Genomic DNA, 15,859 nt, shown 5'->3' with positions numbered 1-15,859 from the left:
TGAAGTTGCTGGGTAAAAGGCCATGTACATTGAAAGACTTGTAGACATGTTTCTGGATTGCCTTTCAGCAAAGCTGCATCCATTTTATGTTCCCTCCACACACTTTCCTTACTCTCTCTGGGTGGGGGTAGAGGGCATCAAACCATTTTATTGAGGGGCTTCAGAGGAGGGTTGAAGGGCTGGAAGGACAGTGAGATCCTGTGTCCTCAGCCCAGCTAGGATCTCCCCATCTTCATAGTTATGGAAAGCCTGACTTGGCTTCTTTTAAAGGGTGGGGCTGGGTCCACTCCCTCTTAGCTAATAGTACCCTTGTTATTCATTGTGCAGAAATTATTAGTGCCTAACACAGAGCAGTTATTCAATCAATGTTAGTTGAATTCATACCTGAGGAAAAGGAAAGAGAAAGAAAGAAGAGAGGGAGGTGGGTGGAAGTGGCAGCAGGAGAAAGGGCAAGATCCAGCCCCGCTGGACTGTTTCCTTGTAGTCCTCATCTGCTCCCCATCCCAACCCATGCACCACATCCACCAGAAACCCAATCTTCCTTAATCAAACAAGCTATGCTGATTAAAAGTTTTTCTCCCAAGACTGCCATCCTGACCTCAAGGATAAATGCAGTTTGCTGCTCCCTGACTTTGGCTGGCCAAGAGGAGCCGGAGGGGCGGCCTGGGGCTTCCTCTGCCAAGCCCTTAAGATTCAGAAGCCAGAGTCCCCATCCAGAACCCCTCCCCACCATGGCTTTACCAAGGCCATCCTGCTGATGCAGCAGGTCAGAACTGCCAAGGGTTAGGAAAGGCAGCCTCAAGACAAAGGCTATTTATCTGTTGCCTCTGCTTCCAGCCATCCTGTGGTTTTGGCCTAGAGAGGAGGGAGAAAGCATCAGATCCACTCTGGGGATTTCTGGTTTCCTTTCGAAATTTACATCATCTTGTGCAAGAACTGGTTTGTCAGGGCTGCCAAGTAGGGCTGCAAGCCCTAGTCAGGCTTCTTGGGGCGGGTGGTGACTTCATGCTTGGAATGCAACAGTGAGATAAAGTAGAACTCAGAGGGCATTTGTTCAGTTAGGATATTTTTAAAACTCCCACTCTCAGATTGTGCCTCCCAGGCAAGCCCAAATGTTAACCATTCATCATATCCTCGATTCTGATGTGCCTGTCCAAGTCCCTATCCCAGCCTCATGGGACATTTAGCATGGCAAGAAGTTGTGCCATTTAGGGGAAAGAGCAATGGCTTTGAGTTCTGACTCTGGATCTGAACCAGCTGTGATCTTGAGCAACTCCTTTCACTCCTTGGGGACTCACTTCTTTTCTGTGCAGTGGGGTAAAATATACCTATCTCTCAGGTCTGGCCCAATTCCTATTGTTATTGTTATTAGCAATCTTAAAGTAGTAAATACTACAAAACAGGATGAAATTGGAACAGCTGACTAAAGGATTTTAGAAAGGACAGCTCATTGTGCATGGGAAGTTTGAGAAAGCTTCCAGGAGGTGGTAACACTTGATCTGAGCCGTGAAAGGCCTGGGAAGGCAGAGAGGAACAGCAAGGTTGTTTCAGATAGGGGGCAAGATAGGGGTGGGAACAAGTCTGGAGCATTGGGGAGATGGTGAGGAGCTGGTGCTTAGAAAATACTGCAGAGGTACTGAGCTTGTCTCTTGTTTTACCCTGGTAGCCTGTGACCTGGACAGGGAATTTAAACAGAAGTCAATCAGTTTACCCCAAAAAATACATAGCTAGGATATGGCTGAGCTAGGCCTGGATTCTGGCTCAGCTGCTCCCCTGTCCATACCCTGCCCACCCCACTGAAGGGAGGAAAGGTAGGTGGAATGGTATGGTAGAAAAGATGAGCACGCCAAAGTCGTCACATCTTGCTGTCAGAGGGCAGAATGGCTTAAAAAGAAGAAAAAAATCCTTCAACTCTAAAGCTGGGAAAATGAGACAGGAAAGTTCAAAGATAAAGGCCCCAAATGGAGAAAACAGCACTTCCAGGTCCACATTTGGGAACCATTAGCATGAGGTACTGGCTGATTGATCTCTGCTGCCCAGGAGAGATTCAGTTCCCTTCAGCACACTGGCCTAAAACAAGGACAGGGCCTTTCGTTATTCAAGATGCCAGACCTAGCTCACACTTGTTCTCATGTATGCGCACATACATAGAGCCCACACCCAAGAGCCAGGAAAATGCTCAGGTCATTCCAGGCTCCAGCCCCAGCTCTTCCCTGTGCCACTTCTGTACTGTATCCTCAGACTATAATCAAGGAGTGAATGATAACCTGCAACACAGACCTGTTGGAACAGATCCAAAAGCACTATGTAAACTTAAGAAGAGAAGTTATTAGGAACCATTCACAGGTATCACAGTGAGGCAGCCCAATTTGGAAGGAGAGATGGCAGGAAGTTTCCTAGCTCCAGGGTACTAGGACAGTATGCCTTTCTGGGTAACCTGGAGCAAATCACTTACTTTCTTGGATAAGATGCTTTCTCAGCCCTCTTTATAAGAGGCCATCCTGGACCCTTTCCTCACAGTAATGTTCCTTCCTCCAACATAGACTGAGGGCCTGCTAGGGGAGGTAAGTATAACCCCACCACTGCCTTCAGGTTGTGCCCAGACTTGTGGGGGAGATAGGCTTGTAATTACAACACAACTGAGATCTGGATAAAGGACAAAGAAAGTTCAGACTCTTTTTCCTTGAAGGGTCAGTGAAGACTTTCCAGAAGAGGTGACATTTTAACAGGATCTTCAAAACCAAATAGGTACTTTCTAGAGGGTAAGGAGGAGCAAGGGCATTCTAGATGAGGGTATTATCTTGTGGTAAAGCAGACCTAGAGGTGGGGAAAGCCGGTGGTAGAGGGAAGGACAGGCAAGACATGATGCTTTTGGTGATGAAAGGTGGTGGCAAATGGAAGGCACATGGGATGGGAAGTGTACTGATTAATCTTTATAGTGTTGCTCTGTGTGCATTTGTAATTAAGTCAGTGGCACACATCTGAAGTCAGGCTTTGTATGAATCTGATTCTTTGCATTACTCTGAAAACAATCTTCTTTCCTTTTGATGAAATCCTGCAGTCTGCTCCAATGTACCAGTACCTGGATAGGAAAATGTTCAAAGAAGCCTACCAGATTGCTTGCTTGGGTGTGACAGACACTGATTGGCATGAGCTGGCTATGGAAGCTTTAGAAGGGTTAGAATTTGAAACAGCAAAGAAGGTAAGCATCTAGTCAGCCTGAGCTGGAATCTCGCCCATAGAGGGTCCCTTGAGGAGGCAAAAGGGACTCCAGGTGACATATGAAGAGTCAGACACATACCATAGTGATCTCTGGATATAGACTGGCCTAGGTTCAGATCTCAGCTCAGTCACCTTCTGAGTCTGGGCAGGTAACTCATTTCTAAGGTTGCTCATTTATAAAATTAGAGTGATGATTTGCCTCATCCTCACAAAGTTCTAAGGGTCTAATGTGATAATGTCTATAAAGCCTGATACAGGAGAGACATCTGATAGATTATAGCTGTCACTCTTATTAGCTAGCATTTATGTAAAGCACCCAGCTGAAAGCCTGGTACATAATAGGGACACAATTAAGGGTAGCTTTTATTATTGGTATAAACACTTACTGGTATTAGCCATTTATTACTCAGTGCTGTTTTTCTTTGTACCCTGCTAGGTATGGTCAAAGAGATGGTCGAGCTCTCTGATTGTGACAGCAGTGTCCCTCTCCACATATCTTTATTGCCTTGATCATAGTGTCATTTCCTGGCCAGTATACTAAAACTACAGAAACTGGCTGACAACATTTGCCCCCTTTCCACACATCAGAAAAAGCCCAGCTCTATCCGAGTTGGGTTTTCATCTAGAACCTGAGGTGGGGGAAAGGAATGACCTTCAACTCTCTTTCCTCTATTCCTCCCTTTCCCCTTTATCTTCCCATGGCCAATTAATCAAATACTCATTCGTGCCTACTACTGAGCATATAGGGAAGGAAGTGCAGGAGTGTGTGATGCGTGCTCCATGCTAGGTCAAGACTTGTAGGCATAAAAAGAGAGAGGAACCAAGGCCAGATACTAGCTCTGCTGTTTATAGGCTGGATGACCCCAGGCCAGCTTCTTCTTTCATAGGCTCCATTCTCCTATGTCTGAGTGGGGATGGTGAAAATGCTAACTGCCCTGCCTTCCCGACACAGGGTCATTAGACTTAACCACCACATTGTAAAAGGGCTTCTAGAACTAGAAGTGGTTATACAAATGCTAGCTGTTATCAATTTAATTATATCTTTAGATCGACTGAGTGTTGGTAATAGAGGAAGGCTTTAAGAATTCTGAGGTGGGAGGAAACATTCTCATGGAAGCAGCTTCCCTCTCCTACCCCTTCCCTCAACAAAATGCTAGGAGGGATAAAGAATAACAAAGTATACCCTAGACTGTTTTGTTTTCAGCCTGGAATGAAATTTAAAGTCTTCCTTATAGATTGTCATCTCCTTACACCTAAGAACTAAACACCTACCTCATCTTACTTCAGCCAACATGGGGTTGGGTACTCAGCAAATATTTGAATGGATTGAAATAAAACTGGAATAACCCTTCATTTGTTTACCATTAACTCCCAGCCTGTATTCCACAAACACTCCCTGAGAACCGAAATTATTGTATTAAAGCACAAGATTTTGACTGTAGACTAGAGATTGATCATTTTATCCGAATCCCAACCCTCCCGGCCTTTCTTTTTCTGCTTTGCCAAGTCACTCAGGCACAGAGGAGGTGGAGGGTGGTTCCAGCAATAGGCTGATGTTTCCAGTAGATGGCAGAGGAGAGCTGCTTAGCTCCCGGGACACTGCCTGAGAGCCCTGCGGATGCTTCCCTGTTCCCACACTTCCCTCTGCTGAGGTTATTCACGGGCCTCATGACTCTGACCACTCCACCAGGGCACCCCTGACTCTGCAGAATGTGTGAGGATCGAAGGAACTCAGAAACAGATTTCTCAAGGTGGCAAATCCTAGAATCCTAGCAGAGCAGAACTAGAAAGACCTTGGAGAAGGTATTGCTAGTTTGCCCCTTTCTATAAGGCAGATATTGGGAGCCTAGAGGCAGAGAAGAAGTAAGTTCAGGGCCCCTCAGCTGGAAAATCTCAGAACTAGGACTGAGATCTGGAATACTCCTTTCCTTTCTGCCCCTTTGCTAGACATTCCAGATTTTCCCTTTCCTTTTGCTTTAAGGAAGCCCAGATCTAGAAGGTAGCTTATAAGACCTCCAGCAAGGAACACAGGTATACTCTTGGCCTTCTTCTGCTCAGGTGATGCCTATTTTACCCTTTCAAAGAATTCCTCTTCAGGAATATGCATTTGCCATGTTCCTCTTCTTAATCCTGCCTCTGCCACTGCTGGTGCTCAGATAGTGAATCGGTGTTCTCCAGGGCATCTAGTTCTTACCTGTATAGCTCTTAGCTCATGGAAATTCAATAATCTGTTTAATCTACCTGCCTCCCTTTTAAGAACATGGGCTCCTGAATGGGGATGGGGACAGGTCATATTTACCTCTGGATCCTCAGTCCCTGACAGGATGGCTGGCCCTGCAGGATAAAAAGATGAAGTCACCTTGTGGTCATCTATAAAGGCAGCCAGAGGCCAGATGACTTGCTCATTTCCTCAAATATTTTGAGGATGGAGGATGTCATGCAACGAAATAGAAGCTGCAAGTGGTCAGGGTGATTCTTCTGCATTTCATATTCTAAGGTCTCCTGGACCTGCTGCCTCCTTTAGGTATGTCAGCCCATTTCAATTGGGACATTTTAAAGCAGCACACTTGAGTATAAATGTTGACAGCAAAGCCACATGAAGATCAGCCTGACATGGTAGTTTATATTCCTTGAAACCCCTTGCAGAATCAGAAGGCACCAAAAGAGACTTTGCTAACACCAATCTTCCTGAGAAAGGTTGCCTAGAAACTTCTAGCAGCCTATGGGTTAAAGTCTCTGGCTTTACTGTGAGTCCAGGCAAGAGCTACACTTTTAGGATTTACATAAGAGTTTGCCTTCCAGGGACTTGGAGTGATTTATTCCCTAACCTCCCCTCCCCTTCCAGAAGCCATCTTTATTCCTTCTCAACTTTCCCCTCCTCCTCTTCCTCTGTGCTGGTACTGTGGGCTCTGGGTGCCCTGTATTTATGCACTGTTGGTAAGCAAAGCTGTCTCCTGCTTTCCATCCCAGTCACCAAGATGTATAGCAGTCTTTGCTCAGTCAGTACATCTCCCCCACTCCCACTCCCATGACACTGCCTCAGAGTATCAGACCGCCCTGTTCTTCTCTTTTGCATAGAGATTCCTCCAAGTGGGCACCATCACAAACTGCAGTATCACAGTTTTGTTTTACCTAATCCCAAAGTGATTGATGCAACCAGGACTTCTTTGCTGTTCTTTGTGTGGACTAATCCCAGGGATAAAGCCGTGCCTCACTGGGTGGTATAACCCCTCTGAACACATGGCGATTAATCAATGCTTGCTTCTTTTGCCTCTTTACTGGCTCACTTTCTAAAGCTTGACTTCCCACCCCCAGCCAATCACCCACTTTTGAAGCTCAGAAGGCAGCTGATTTCATTCTTTTATTTCTTCCCCTGTAGGCCTTCACCAGAGTACAAGACCTCCGATATTTAGAGCTCATCAACAGCATTGAGGTAAAAGACAAAATGTTCTTCCTTCTCAAGAAAGCATAGACTCACTGTCAGTGGCTTATAGGGAGCTCTTCTAGCAGGCAAGAACCTTGAGGGGCACATAAACAGAGCCTACTGGTGTCTGAGCATTTGAGCCACAGCCTTGCTCTGGGGGTACAGAGTACCATGGGGCGGGGAGATGGCACATGGGAGCAGGGAGTGCAGTCTGTCACTTGGTCATGAGGTAAGGCAGGTGGGTCCCTAATCTCTCTGAGCTTTGGTTTCTGTCTGTGAAATGGGTTGATTTCCCAGGGTTTCTAGGAGGATTAAATAGGTTCTCAGTAACTGGTTTTCATCCCTGCAGTGGTTGTTAGGTAGTTACCATCCTCTACCACCCCAACAATGTGCCAGTGTAGGAAGCATTTCCCAAATGCACGTGATCTGCTCCCCACCCACAGCAATGGGATCTGGGGAGGGAGCATGTAGACAGGGTATGCTGAAGAGGCTGGCTCCATGGGTACCATTTGCTGGGTAACGGTAGACAATACTCTTAATTCCTGTGACTATCTGTAAAAAGGCATACATATTTTTTTCTCCTGAACAGATTTATTGTGAGGCTAAGGGAATGTGAGATACATTTGAATTCCCATATGGAAGCAGGGAGGAAATCAGCAAACATCTTGTCCCTGAAATTCAGTTCAGCATAATAATCACGAGGCTTGTGGGTCAAGCCTTGTGCTGAGCCCAGTGGGCAAAATGCTTAGCAGAAGATAGGCCTGCAGGAGCTCATAGACTGTATAGTCGAATAATAGTTGTCCCTTGCTGCGTACCTGTTCAGTGCCCCATGCCCGATCAGTACATATACCACAATCTGACCCTTGAGCAACATGGGTTTGAACTGCACAAGCAGATTGTTTTTGATACATACAGCAGTACTGTAAATATATTTTCTTTTCTGTATGATTTTCTTAATAATATTTTCTTAGGGCACCTGGCTGGTTCAGTTAGTAGAGCATGTGACTCTTGAGTTCAAACCTCACGTTGGGTGTAGTGATTACTTAAAAATAAAATCTTTAAAAATTATATCTTCTTTCCTCTAGCTTACTTTATCAGAAGAATATGATAATATAATACATGTAACACATCAAATCAGTATTAATCAACTTTATGTTATTTATCAGTAAGATTTCCAGTCAACAATAGGCTATTAGTAGTTAAATTTGGGGGAGTCCAAAGTTACACCTCAATTTTCAACTCTGTGGGGATCAGTGCTCCTAACACTGATGTTGCCTAAGTCTCAACTGTATTTTAAATTCTCATACTGACTTAATGAGATACTGTTCTTATTCCTGTTTGATAAATAATGAAACTCAGAAAGGCTCAGAAAAGCTATGTCACGTCCCCAAGGGTCCACAAGCAAAAGCTTGGATGGAATTCAAAGCCAGTTCTAATTCCCAAGCTCAAGCTATCTTTACTTGAGGCCCTATTGCCATCTAAGAAGTTGCTTCTGATGCACCCCCTCCCCACCTAACCCTTCTCCCAGAATTGTCATAGGAAGCATCTGTATTGTCTGTTGCTTAATTACCTAGATGGTTAAGGCTTTGTTCAGAGCCATCTACTCATGCCCAGTACTGCTTACTCTCCGGGGCTGGCATTTGGGAATACACTTGGTCTGTATCTAGGAGCCTTAACCTGGAATCATGGAATGAATGTGTTCTCTATGCAGAGGTAACTGACCTTTGTGAGGACCGCCTTTCACCATGTATCATGTTTTACTGAATTCCTGTCTTACTGCCTCTTCTAGTGTACTATGAGCTGGGCAGTTGGTTAAACTTGTAAGAATTGCCTTTTGAAAAAAAAAAAAAAAAGAATTGCCTTTTGAAAAAAGAGCAAATTGCTTTCAAGTGATGATCCATTTTGGCTGCTCTGAGGCCTTAGTAGCTTGCTTCTGGGCATTTGGCGCTATTCCAGAGAACGAAGGTTCCTTGCTAGGCTCCTTTGGAACAGAGGAGATATAACTATACTGATAACAAGAGGAAGAGAATCTGCTCATATGGCTATAATCATATTGAATATATGTAAATCATTTTTATTAATCATGGTGATATTCTGTGGCCTAGGCCTAAATTCCATGCCTAGCGAAACCTATTTTTTTTAATCTACTGCAAGATTTTGATTCACTCCCTACAATTAGGAGTTAGTTTATTTGACTGATTAGCCTAAACTGTGTGTAGGGGGGTTTTTTAGTTATTGTTTTTTGGGGGGTTTTTGGGTTTTTAAAATTTTTTTCTGTCAGTGGGAAAGCATGTTGCCTCCAGCTGTTAAAACTTCACCAGCTTGTCTGGGAGTTTGATTCAATGTCTCATCTTCCTCCACTGTGATACACTTGCTAGAAAACAAGCAAAAGCAAACTGCTGGGGATGAGAGATTGGGTGCTATTGAGTGTTTACAAATACTTGAGCTGTAGACTAATGAATGTTCCCTAACATGGAAGGAAGGAATATGCCAGTTACTTCTCTTCATCCTCAGTGCTGCTCATATGTGTATGTGCGCATGCAGGTGTGTTGTTGGGGGCTGTCACTTGTTTCCGAAGGTGGTATTATCTGGTACAAAGAGCATCTGGAGTCAGCCAGATTGAGTCCAAAGGCCAACTCTATATGACCCTCACCTGCTCCTCTTCTGAATCTCAGCTTCCCTCAGTGTGAACTTGGGTGGTACCACTCACTCTTGGGTCCTTGTGGGAAGTACATACCCAGCACCTAGTGGATGCTCAGCATGTGTCTCAGCTTCTCTTTAGAGACAGAGACATTTGAAGACTCATTATCCTGTTTTGTTGGTCTCTTTCTTGGGAAGAGACACTAAATTTTTACTTAGCTGCATCATCATGGGTCACAGCTTGGCCAAACCAGCCCTGGGGACTTGGGAGATCTTGGGATCTTGGGGGCTGCCAATAAGTGGTTAATATACACATCCTAGGGGTGCCTGGGTGGCTCAGTTGGTTAAGCATCCAACTTCTGGTTTTGGCTTAAGTCATGATTTCATGGTCTCCTGGGTAGTGAGATCGAGCCCTGTGTCTGGCTCTGCACTCAGTGGGCAGTCTGCTTGAGATTCTCTCTCTTCTTCTGCCTCTCCTCACTTGTGTGTGTGCATGCTCTCTCTCTCTCAAATAAATAAATAAGTCTTTAAAAAAAAATACACACCATCCTAACTATACAGTTGTGTCCTTGGAAGAATATACAAGAAAGCACTCTGAGGAATTTCCGTTAAACAAACAAAAGTTTGCATTACTTTTGATCTTTACTCATCTGGGGAAACAAATCTGCTTTTGTTGTCAAGCATTCCCACCAGAAACCTAGGTGAGAGACACAACAGCCCAGGAGCCAAGTGGAGGCTCCAGTAGAAAGGCCCAGGGGCTTAACTTGAAATAGCAACATCTAACCTTTGTAAAGGCTGCTTCCTGCCATGGCTGCAGAGGCTATTTCCTGTGCTTCTAATTTTTCCAGGAGAGGAAGAAGCGGGGAGAGACCAACAATGACCTGTTTCTGGCAGATGTATTTTCCTACCAGGGGAAGTTCCATGAAGCCGCCAAACTGTACAAGAGGAGTGGGCACGAGAACCTCGCACTCAACATGTACACTGACCTCCGCATGTTTGAGTATGCCAAGGTAATCCAGCCATATCCTGGGCCCAAGATTCATGGAACCCACCTGCGTTCCGATACGGTGCTGCCTAAGATGTTTACCCCAAGAAGTGACACAAATGGAAAAATAGCAATGGCCTTATTAGAAAGAGTTTGGGCAAATTGGCAAACAAAGAAACCATCGATGGCCACTGGTTTAAGCTGACCTAAAGCTGACCTTTTAGGCTGAGATCAAAGGGACAAGAGTATGGTAGTTCAGACCTTTGTCAGTGACAGAGTGGACTGGATGGACTGTCTGTAGACTGAGTCTGAACCAGCATGTCCCTTCATTAAGTGTTCAGGGTCCAGGGCTTCAGATCTTTCTCCCACAAATTCTCTCAAACCTTTCTTTGTAGAAGCCACTGAGAATCAGCGTCCTCAGGCACAAGCTGATTCTACCATTGTCATATGGGACAATACGGTTCACTTCAGCCAAGGTTTCCTAAGTATCTGCTCTCTGATTGATACTGGGCTTTGCACTGGGCCTTGGAAATACCATAACAGAGTCCTTGCCCTCTGGTACTAGCACAGTGTGCTTTCTGTCACCCAGAGGTACATCTGTATGAGTGATGGAGATTTCCTCTTGCATCTGCAGGTCCTCTATAAAGGTTAGTCCCTAGCAGGTCTGGGTACATGACAGGGGTCTTCCGAGAGCAGGCTCCTGATGGTTTATGTGAGAACAAGTCCCACTGGGGAGCTAATACGAGGTAAAAGAGCCTTGGGTGCATTGAGCAACCAGGTTCTTCCTTCCGCAGAGTTGCCTTTGTTAACCTGCCTTTCCTGGTACTGTCAGAATAAGCTTCACAATGTTATTAAGTGAGTCATCAGCCACAACCAATTAGTGGCTATTAATGGTAATTATCTAGCTCACAAATTCAAGATGGAAAATGTTCCCCATTTTTTTTCTCCTTTTTTGTTTCCAAAGATGGCTACGCTCTTTCATCTTACACCTGTGAGATCCTGGAGGTGAGGGTTGCATCTTGGTCACTGTGATGTGGCCCAGGGGGTTCTGCTCTGAATGAGTACCTGGGTCCTAACCTGTCTCTTTACTTTGATGGTTCCTTCACCCCATCCCCCAGATCCAAGTGCTTGAGGTTCCCCCACTTTGTCCTCTTCCACTTTTTTACCCTCTCCTTACACTCCCACCACACACACACACACACACACACACACACACACAATTTAGCACTAACTTCATACTGAGAACAACTAAATCATTATGTCTTTTTCTGAAGATAATGACATTTAAACTGAGGACAGAACCTTAACTAGAGGATTGAATCCCTAGGAGTAGAATATAGGCATTAGGAACAGCAGGTTGTAGTTGTTCTTCAGAAGCCTTTCCTAGAACCTCTGAAACCTAGTAGGCAGTGGTGGTGCTCACCTTGACGTTTGGAGAGCTGCTATGAGTCCTGGTCCTTCCCATGGGTGACCTAGGAAAAGCTTCTTCACTTTGTTGAGCTTCCATTTTCTTCTCATAGGGTACCATAGCTACAGCTCAGCTCATTTCTGAGAATTGCACAAAATAATATATGAGAAAGCCCTTTGCAAAGGCCAAACTATAGAAAGGTTGGGAAAATGAGAGGAGCTAAGTGTGACCACAGAGTGGCTGTTCTTCAGGCTTCTCCCCAGCCAGCCCCACTCTTCTCCCTACACTGAGGCCCCTCCTCACACCTCAGGTGGGCTTCATGCACCCACAGTCTCCTATCCAGAAATGCAGCCCACTTACACACTCCATCTGGTTTGCCTCTATGAAGGTAAATATTCTGGGGGTTGTTTTGGTTTTAGTTTTTGATCGAAATTCCAAGTAAGTTGGTTCTGTTTCAACCCCCCACCCCCAATAGTCTGACTTTGAGGAAATGTGTACATATAAATTATGTTGGGGGGTTGGGGAAATACAGTGCTTATTAACATGGCATGTTTTTGTTTACTTGAAAATTGCTTCCCAAGATTCAATCTGGTTTTCAGAAAATTTTTAAATTACATTCCCACGTACAAATAAATTGTATGCTTTCCGGATAAGTGACATGTTTATATGGTGATAAAGGGAATTATAATGCTCTTAACTCTTATGTAGTATGTCCTTATCAAAATCACCAGGCATGAGAACACTGTTTAGTCTCATTCATCACTCAGCACGGCCTCTTTCTGTCCACTCTAGGACACAGTCTTTGCCATGGCCCTAGATAACATGTAAATTAGCTTCATGGGACCAAAGAACCTCTGAAAACCCAGTTTGCTGAGCCTCGAAGGAATCATTTAGACTCAGCTTCAATTAAGGAATCATTTAGACTCAGCTTCAATTAAGTCAGAGCTCTCTGAGTTGGGCTGTTGGGCTGGAGGTGGCTCCTCCAAACCTGTGAGCTATATGTTTGGTTGGTCTCCTTGTTGATGACCCAAATTTATGGCTCACTCATGGCCTCTGACCCTCACTAGTCACCCTGAGTCCCTGGAGCACTCACTTTGAAGGACATTTCTGTACTCTTATGGTGCCTGTTTTCTCCAGCTGCTAACCTCATTTAACCAACCAGGTTAAATGGGTTAGCATAGTTTCGAGCTTTGCACTGGCATAACCAGTATGTATTACAGTAGCTGCCAAGAGTAAAGGCTATATCTTTAATGGCCCAAACTAGGCATCTTCAGATTGTCAGTGAATGCTTTCCTAGCTTCTTCCCCTGTGTGAACTCCAGAGAGACTAGAGGCCAGCAAGATAGGCCTTTTATTGGTTCCCCAGCATCAGGGTAAATGATGCCCTTTCCTCCTGTTGTTTTAGGCCAATCTAATATATTATTTTAGGGACTACACAATTACCCTGAAAGCAAATGGAAAAAAAAGAGAGAGAGCTAATTGTTCAAGTGGGTTTTTAGCATACATTGACTGTACTTTCTTGACAAATGAGTGCTAATCATGGGGAAAGGAATGCTTTTTTTTATACTTTGTGAGGTTGACACAGTGCACTCTCTGCAGGGTACATTATTCCTGAGACAAACCACTTCTTACTAGTAATGCAGATCTGGGCTCTAAGCACTCTCAATTTCCCTTTTTGAAAAGCCCTACCTTTAAAAATACCAGCACCAAAGCTGCCTCAACTATGGCAAACTCCCATGTATATATTTGGGCTAACTGTATCCTAAAAAGAGGTGATTTTTTGAGGCTGTTTCTTACACATTCCAGGGCAAACCCAGGAAAACCAGGCATAGACCTTTCAGAGGCCACATGTTGTGGTTGAAGGACATCTCTTCCTTCCAGATTCTCTCTAGGCCTTTCCCCTCACTCCCCCCACCCCATGCCTCCTGCTGCCCCTACCCCTACAGATCTGATAATCATAACAGGGTTTGATATCATCCAGTTGAAAAGTAACTAACCAAGAATACTTGTGCTTCTTATCTGCTCTAGGCACATAACTGGGGGGAGAAGCCAATGGGATGATGCCCTAAATTCAGGCAGGAGAATCAGAAAACAGATGTGAAAAGTAGTTCTAGCGTAGTTGAAGAGGGGGCACAGAGGGGTTCCCCCAGAACTCTGTACATCATTTTGTCTGTTTAGGTTTATGGGGCCATGTGCTTAGCCTCACTATGAGGCATGTGGTATTGTCCCTATTATCTGAATGAAGATTGTAGGTCTGGATATTTGAAATTAGGCAACCAGGTTATAGAGTCACTATATGGGAATAGTCACACATATATCCAACTCTATATGAGAGAGAGAGAGAGAGAGAGAGAGAGAGAAAGTAACCTGATCATAAAACCTCAACACTGCAGAGTTTGTGTACAGTACTCCAAAGAGTCCGGAAAGTATTGTTTAGCTGAAGAACAAATGTCTGTTAGTGGGAAGGACAGGAAATGTTCAGGGCCATAGTCCTTGACACTGTCCCCATACCCCTGAGGAACACCTGTGGGGTCTATGAGCACTCCTCCCTGACACCTGGGATTGCCCCCCAATCAGCCATGAAGGGATGGGCTCGTGCCTGCATCCTGATTGCCTACTTCAGCCAAACAGAGCCCTTCCTTGCTCCAGCTTTCGGCAGCCTGACGTAATGCTGGCAGCAGGAAGTTCTAATCCGGAGTGTTTTTGTTTGTTGTGCTTCCTCAGGATTTCCTTGGATCTGGAGACCCCAAAGAAACAAAGATGCTAATCACCAAACAGGCTGACTGGGCTAGAAATATCAACGAGCCTAAAGCCGCCGTGGAGATGTACATCTCAGCGGGAGAGCACGTCAAGGCCATAGAGATCACCGGTGACCATGGTTGGGTTGACATGTGGGTTTTCAGCTCCTGCCCCAAGAAGCATTTGGCAGCATGTCATGTCATGTCATCTCTTGGTTTTGACTGACAAGGGAAAATACAGTATTTTTCTAAATATATAATCCAAATGTTATAGTGACTAGGTTTTTGGGAGACACAGAGATTGAACAAAGCAATCACTGCCTTTGAGGAGCTTAGTGAGTCCCTGGGGAAAGGGTCGGGGGATGGAAGAAGAGTAGGGGGAGACACCCAGGCATTAGAACTGCCATTCACTGAGCCTTTCCTAGGAGCCAGGCACTGCTATATCTTGCAGGTATTTGATGCTCCCCAACACCCTAAGCTGTGGTGTTTCCATGCCCAGCTTCCAAATGAGGAAACCAAGGCTCAAGGACCAAGTGATCACAGGAGGCAAAATAGCTGAGAAACCATTTAACGGAGCTTCAGACTGACCTGACTGATTTTAGTGCCCCTAGCATGTGTAATGGTAGTAACTAAAGAACAAGAACAGTTCTAAGCACACCAGGGAAGGAGACATGAATTCTCACGGGAGGAACTGTGGACATCATCTTCTAGGATGTGGTCTTTGTAAAGTGAAGGGCCTTAAATTTTAAGAGGTAGGGTAGGAAGGAGAAGGGCATGAGGCCAAAGGAACAGCACAAACCAGGAGTTGGCTGGGGATGGAATACAGGTGTAGGGGCAGGAGGGTGGCTCCAGACAGGGGGATCTGGGATAGCCACCCTGGGAGTGCCTTGGGTGCCACGTGGAGGCCTTGAGATTTGTCAATAGGGGTAAGGACCCTGGTCGGTTCTGTGCTGCCGCAAGCTCACACAGGTAGTAGATGTAGAAGGAGGGAAAAGGAGAGGGAGGGAGGCCAAGTAAATGGCCAGTCAGTGCACCAGGGGGACATGTGGCTGAAGGAAAGAAAGAGACATGGAAGAGCCACAACTGACAGGACCCAGCTGGGTGCAGGTGTCAGAGCTGGCTGGGCAAGGGAGTTGAAAGCTGTTCTTTCACCAAGATAGAGAACAGAAGAGGGGCAGGCAGGTAGTGGGGCTGCCTAGAGAGAGAATTTTGAGACTCCTAGAGCACCAGACCTCCAGAGGGAGGGCTTTCTCCTCCCATAGGCAAGGAGGATAGACTTCATATTCACATGTGTATATATGTGTGTGTGTACATGTACACGTACAGGGGCATACTGCCACAGCTAGTAAAGAATAGGTGAGGGAGCAGCTCCTGAGGGGGCTCAGTCTGAGCCCCAAAGGCTGTTGGTTATTCTGGAAGCCACACTGTGGTCCATAGGTAGTG

General features: G+C 45.3%; 1 protein-coding gene across 4 annotated transcripts in view; it reads left to right on the top strand.

Moving 5' to 3' along the window:
* Positions 1-15,859, top strand: part of IFT122 (intraflagellar transport 122) — a 72,001-nt gene that overhangs the window by 39,917 nt on the left and 16,225 nt on the right. For 3 of the 4 annotated variants that reach the window (XM_025449341.3, XM_025449333.3, XM_025449322.3), the window contains 4 exons: positions 3,062-3,202; positions 6,602-6,655; positions 10,135-10,296; positions 14,403-14,569. In XM_025449341.3, the coding sequence (XP_025305126.1) occupies positions 3,062-3,202; positions 6,602-6,655; positions 10,135-10,296; positions 14,403-14,569 (524 nt within the window). The remainder of the gene's footprint in view (positions 1-3,061; positions 3,203-6,601; positions 6,656-10,134; positions 10,297-14,402; positions 14,570-15,859) is intronic. The other variant, XM_049097655.1, reaches the window with a different exon arrangement.

This window comes from Canis lupus, chromosome 20, assembly GCF_003254725.2.
Source record: "Canis lupus dingo isolate Sandy chromosome 20, ASM325472v2, whole genome shotgun sequence".
NCBI lineage: Eukaryota > Metazoa > Chordata > Mammalia > Carnivora > Canidae > Canis > Canis lupus.
The sequence above is the reverse complement of the archived record's forward strand: the minus strand, read 5'-3'. Positions and strand labels throughout refer to the sequence as shown.